This window comes from Brachyhypopomus gauderio, unplaced genomic scaffold (genome assembly GCF_052324685.1).
Source record: "Brachyhypopomus gauderio isolate BG-103 unplaced genomic scaffold, BGAUD_0.2 sc163, whole genome shotgun sequence".
Taxonomy (NCBI): domain Eukaryota; kingdom Metazoa; phylum Chordata; class Actinopteri; order Gymnotiformes; family Hypopomidae; genus Brachyhypopomus; species Brachyhypopomus gauderio.
The window spans coordinates 15,001-21,222 of NW_027506984.1; the positions used below are offsets into that span (position 1 = coordinate 15,001).

The 6,222-nt window shown below is 43.9% G+C and overlaps 1 protein-coding gene across 1 annotated transcript in view; it reads right to left on the minus strand.

The window, feature by feature from the left end:
* Positions 1–2,338, minus strand: part of LOC143501217 (prolyl endopeptidase) — a 10,276-nt gene extending 7,938 nt beyond the window's left edge. Inside the window, exons 1-5 of the mRNA XM_076994791.1 lie at positions 2,141–2,338; positions 1,608–1,682; positions 1,214–1,347; positions 493–623; positions 163–372 (exon numbers count right to left, since the gene is read on the minus strand). Of these exons, the coding sequence (XP_076850906.1) occupies positions 163–372; positions 493–623; positions 1,214–1,347; positions 1,608–1,682; positions 2,141–2,182 (592 nt within the window). The 5' untranslated portion in view covers positions 2,183–2,338. The remainder of the gene's footprint in view (positions 1–162; positions 373–492; positions 624–1,213; positions 1,348–1,607; positions 1,683–2,140) is intronic.
* Positions 2,339–6,222: the final 3,884 nt, after the last annotated feature.

Sequence of the window (6,222 nt, forward strand, 5' to 3'; positions counted from 1 at the left end):
GCAGAGTGAGAGAGAAATTTGCATTACTGTAGAAAATAAACGCTTACAAGAATTGCCGACTGAAACATACTTAGACATTGTGTGGGTGTGTGTGTGGTTGTGTGTGTGTGTGTGTGTGTGGCCTGTGTAGCATTTACACACACATCACATCCCTGCACCCACCGTCAGCCTTGCCATCCTGCGGTGGGTAACAGTTGTAAAACACGCCCCTGGCATCGTGTGTCCAGGCCAGACAGCTGAACTTGACCCTCTCCAGGACGTCGGGCAGCGGCGTGAGGTCGTCACCCTTCATGAACCGCACGGTGACCCAGTCGGACCCCGCGCTGCTCAGCCCGTAAGCGAAGAACTCGCACTCCTCGGACAGACGCCCCACTGCACGCAGAGAGAGGCGGGATCGACAGAGAGGCGGCAAAGGTCACGCGCTCGTGTGAGTGTGTATGTTTCACAAATGTGTGTGTGTGTGTGTGTGCACACGCACGCATCTGAACCCACTCTTGAGAGCCACGGTGCCGTCCTCAGAAAGTGTGTTTGGGTCAAAGAACACGGAGGCGGGGCTATCTAGAGTGTCCTGCACATACAACACATCCTGGTTCTGCAGACCTTCATTATGGAAGTAGAAATACCTGCCAATCAAGGACATTTGTATACATGATGAAACCAAACCAACAGTAAAAATACCAGGATGTATGTTTGCATACATAAGACCTTTGATATCAGCCAAGCATGAAGGCTGTCTTTAGCACAGCTGGGTGTGTTTATTTGGGTACTTTAATCACTAAATTCATAAGTACTACATTTCCTCATAAGTATAATTCTATGTATGTATATGTTTACTCTTTTAAGGAACTGCTTTTCTTTCAAACAGCTAAAACAGGATACAGAGCTTGACCTAAAGTTTGGTTTATTTTAATCCTGTAGCATTACAGTAAATGTCAGTATAGAAATACACAGTGTCTGTGTGTCTGTGCAAAGTTATTTTTAAAGATAAGAGTTACAAATGTGAGGGTTTTGCCTATTGTGCCAAAACTTCTTGGTTAGAGGCCAGAGTTCATGGGCAAGCGGTTTGTAGTTGTACCCGTTTCTTGTCTTTATGGACATATGGGGTCGTTTTTTTTTTTTGGGGTATGAGATTTGTCAATGTGTCTGTGAACTCTCTTGTAGGGACAGCTGGATTTGGGGTAGTTTTTTGGGGGTGTGAGGTTTGTGATCATACCTCTGTCCTCTCTTGTAGGGGCAGCTGTATTTCGGGTAGTTGTACAGCTCAGTGAGGCGCTGATGGAACTGAGCCCTGACTTCACACCCCTCAAGGTATGGCATGGTCAGAGCGTTCTGCTTATCTACAAATGCCTACACACACACACACACACACACACACACACACACACACACACAAATTAACATGAACAAAAACATGCACAAGCACATTTACACACTTACACAAATGCAAACATCCACATATACACACAAACACGAACATACACAAATGCACACACACACAAGCTCATGCTCATACACGCAATATATTGATTACTGTACAAATAGTCTTAGTGCCAGGATGAGGCATTTTTGGATGGAGTTCTTGTGTTTATGCTCCCAGAGGTGTTGACCTTGGTCTCCTCATTGTCCGGGTCCTCCAGCCACCAGTACGGGTCCGGGACCTTCACCCCGTGGTAGTCATCCACCTGAGAAATAGGACAGTGGCGTCAGACACACACACACACACACACACACACTTGCATGCACACACACTATTCTGCATGCTTGAAATCCTGCTCAACAGAATTATTAAATGAAAATGAATTTGACACTGATGAGGTGTGGTGTTTGACTTTACAGTCTGGTGTAGCATTTAGAAATGGCCCACAACCTCAGTTCTAATGTATAACTTCCCTCCTATCCTACTTCCTTCTTTACACACACACACACACACACACACGCGCGCGCGTTTAGTTATGAAGAATGTAGAGTAGAAACATTCTGCTCTATTCTTCTCATTCTCCTTCTCCGTCTTCCGATTTCATTTGTGGACGTGAGCATGTTTATGTGTACCTGTGAATTACATGAACACGGAAGAACATAACATAGAAATGAATGGCCCTGTACGTGTGCGTGCGCGCGCCTCTGTGCGAAAAACACTGACCTTACTCTCATCCCGTCTTGCTTCAGGGTATTTGAACGCCATTTCCCCCGTTTACGTCAGCTTGTGTGTGTGTGTTTGTGTGTGTATGATAGTTGTCTTGGGTTATAAGTGTGTTTCTGTGTTTTGTCAGCTGCCGTGCCCTGTGCACCAGCTGGCGAGAGCATAAAGTGAAAGCGAAAGCAAACCGCTCCCCTGCGCTTTAGGTCTGGCTCTCTCGCGCATGCGCGCTCTCTCTCTCTCTCTCTGCGCTCCCTCCTCCGCTTCTGTCACGCGCTCCTTTTTCCTGCGCGTGCAGCACTGAAGAAAGTGAAGTCACCTGTAGCAGGGCCAAATGAACAGAAGCAGGAATGTACACCTTTCCTTTGTACAGGAATGTACACCTTTCCGTGCGCGTGCATTTGCGCGTGCGCGTGTTTGAATCTGTAGAAACCAAATTGCTAATTGTCCTCGTCGAGCTGTAGGGAGAGATAAGATGTTAAATCTGACATTTTACTTTAATCCCAAAAGAGAGATAGCCTACTATGAAAAGCAGAATCAGATTTCTGGGCAAGTTCTCAGCATTAATTGTGGCCATGCTTTAATGCTCTCTGTCACTAATACTACAAATTCAATATATGGTCTTCCTACCAGAGGCCTAGCAGCCCCTCCTGTGATCTGTAGGAGTCCCAGACAAGCCTGGTTTTAAATGTTTACCTTTGTTGAATTTTGAGGGCATTTTAATTGATTTTGCACATATTAAAGGTGCAGAATCAATTAACATTTAAAATTCCCCCAAATTAACCATTTAACAGCTTCAAACATGAGTCATGTGATTGGCACATCTTAACTGTGTAAGATCTAAGAAAAACCGGAGAGGAGTCGGAGCGGATGGACTACAAGAACGCCTCGAGCGAAGCGCGGAGTTTCCTGCCATTCCGCTCGGCTCACGTGCCCTAATGTTCAATAATGACATCCTTTGTATATGTGTATATATATAGTTTAGGGAAAAGAAATGAAAGTGACGAGACGGATCAACCTGTCTGAGGTAGGGAACTGGAAACAAAGATGGGGGGAAAGGATGATATTTTGTGGTTTCAATTACAGGACATGTGAGGTTTGTACTCACCCTGCAAGTATTACATGCTTTGTGAAGTGTGCGCGTGTGTGTGTGTGTGTGTGTTTACTTATACACACACAAACACACACATATATATATACAGTTGTGATCAAATTTATTCAACCCCCAATGCTGCGAAGGGTTTTATGGAATTCAGTGCACATTTGTAATTGTGTTCATAATGAAATCTTACAAGGACTTGTTAAAGAACTAAATGCAACTAAGATAGCATCAATTTTTTTTGTCATAAAGTATTAAATGGCCTTTTTGTGATTTCTTCATTGACACAATTATTCAACCCCTTTACGACTACCACTCCTAAGAACAGAGGTTCATTCCAGTGTTTTCCATCAGGTATTGAAAACATCTGTGGATGTCAACGAGCAGCAATCAAGCATGATAAGCACCAATTAGGCAGATTTAAAAGGACTGTGATACTCAGCTCCTTCTAGACATCTACTGGTGTGTTTCCAAGCATGGTGAAGGCAAGAAAATGGTCCCAGAAGACAAGAGAAGAGGTTATTGCTCTTCACAAGAATGGCAATGGATATAAAAAGATTGCGAAGTTGTTAAATATTCCAAGAGACACTATCGGAAGTATCATTCGCAAGTTCAAGTTAAAGGGCACAGTGGAAACGTTACCTGGTCGTGGCAGAAAGAAGATCCTGACCGCGACTGCTGTGCGCTACCTGAAGCGTAATGTGGAGAAAAATCCCCGCGTGACTGCTAAGGAACTGAAAAAAGACCTGTCAGATGTGGGCACTGAAGTTTCAGCTCAGACAATAAGGCGCGCACTGCATAACGAAGACCTCCATGCCAGAACGCCCAGACGCACCCCCTTGCTGACTCCAAAGAACAAGAAAAGTCGACTGCAGTATGCCAAAAGTCATGTGGACAAGCCACAAAGGTTTTGGAACAGTGTACTGTGGTCAGATGAAACTAAATTAGAACTGTTTGGGACAATGGACCAGCGCTATGTTTGGAGAAGGAAGAACCAGGCTTATGAACAAAAGAACACCTTGCCTACTGTGAAGCATGGCGGGGGGTCAATTATGCTTTGGGGCTGTTTTGCTTCTAATGGTACAGGAAAGCTTCAACGTGTGCAGGGTACCATGAATTCCCTTCAGTACCAGGAGATCTTGGAGGAAAATGTGATGGAGTCAGTCACAAACCTGCGGCTTGGGAGACGTTGGACCTTCCAACAGGACAATGATCCGAAGCACACATCCAAGTCCACTAGAGCATGGTTGAACATGAAAGGCTGGAACATTCTAGAGTGGCCATCGCAATCACCAGACTTAAATCCAATTGAGAACCTCTGGTGGGACCTAAAGAAGGCAGTTGCAGTGCGCAAGCCTAAGAATGTGACTGAACTGGAGGCTTTTGCCCATGAAGAATGGGCTAAGATACCCATAGGTCGCTGCAAGACACTTGTGTCAAGCTATGCTTCACGCTTGAAAGCTGTCATAACTGGAAAAGGATGTTGTACTAAGTACTAAAAAATAATGTCACTAGGGGGTTGAATAAAACTGATAATGATGTGAGCACAGTAAAGACATTTGTGGTTATTCCATCATAAATATTATGTTATGTTTGTCTAATTTATAAGTGCCTCTTTGATATAATTGTAAATAAGATGACTGAAATGATCAAAATCAATGTCAAACTGGCCAAAACACTTTATTTCAGTGGGGGTTGAATAAATTTGATCACAACTGTATATATATATACACCCATTCACACACAAATACACACACACACTTGTATATATAGTATATATATATACAAATACACACACACACAAGCATGTAATACTTGCAGGGTGAGTACAAACCTCACCTGTCCTCTAATTGAAACCACAAAATATCATCCTTTCCCCCATCTTTGTTTCCAGTTCCCTACCTCAGACAGGTTGATCCGTCTCGTCACTTTCATTTATTTTCCCTAAACGATATATATACACAAATACAAAGGATGTCATTAGTGAACATTAGGACATCGTCCTTTAAACGCCTTTACACCCTCGTCCTTTTAAACGCCTTTACACCCTCGTCCTTTAAACGCCTTTACACCCTCGTCCTTTTAAACGCCTTTACACCTTCGTCCTTTAAACGCCTTTACACCCTCGTCTTTTTAACCGCCTTTACACCCTCGTCCTTTAAACGCCTTTACACCCTCGTCCTTTTAAACGCCTTTACACCTTCGTCCTTTAAACGCCTTTACACCCTCATCTTTTTAACCGCCTTTACACCCTCGTCCTTTAAACGCCTTTACACCCTCGTCCTTTAAACGCCTTTACACCCTCGTCCTTTAAACGCCTTTACACCCTCGTCCTTTTAAACGCCTTTACACCCTCGTCCTTTAAACGCCTTTACACCCTCGTCCTTTAAACGCCTTTACACCCTCACCCACTTGGTCCTTTCCTTCCCCCATTTTATCTCCCTCCTTCTGATTGGTACAGTGAATTTTAATGTCTCCTGGTGTCTCATCTCAACCACAGGGCTCACAGAGAGGGCACAGTGACAAACAAAATTCAAATCATGCAGGAAATGTGAGTTGACTCAGAGTGGATTGCCCATAGTGCTCAAATTATTCCCACTCAGTCAACCAATGAGAGGAGAGGACTCTGCCTGTCAATATGGGTCATGGCCCTAGGGGTGTGGCCAACCTGTAAGACTTGCAGGGGCCCCAGACAGGGTGGGGCCAGTGAAAACAAACCAGGACTGAGAGTATTTGATCTAATTGTAGATGAGGAAAGCCCCCATCTGACTCAGCCTATGGTCATGCTTACGTGTATTTACCTTGGTATTTATGCCACTTTTTAAACAACAGCGCTTTTTCTCCTTGTGTTTGCTAAGCAGTATCATCACTCTTGGCCTGACATTTAATCAGAGTCAGAGGCTGTTTTTTTTCCTGCCTTCTCATCTTTCATAAAATTGTATTGGGTGTTTTTTTAATACCTGGTTTTACATCACACTAAATTTAC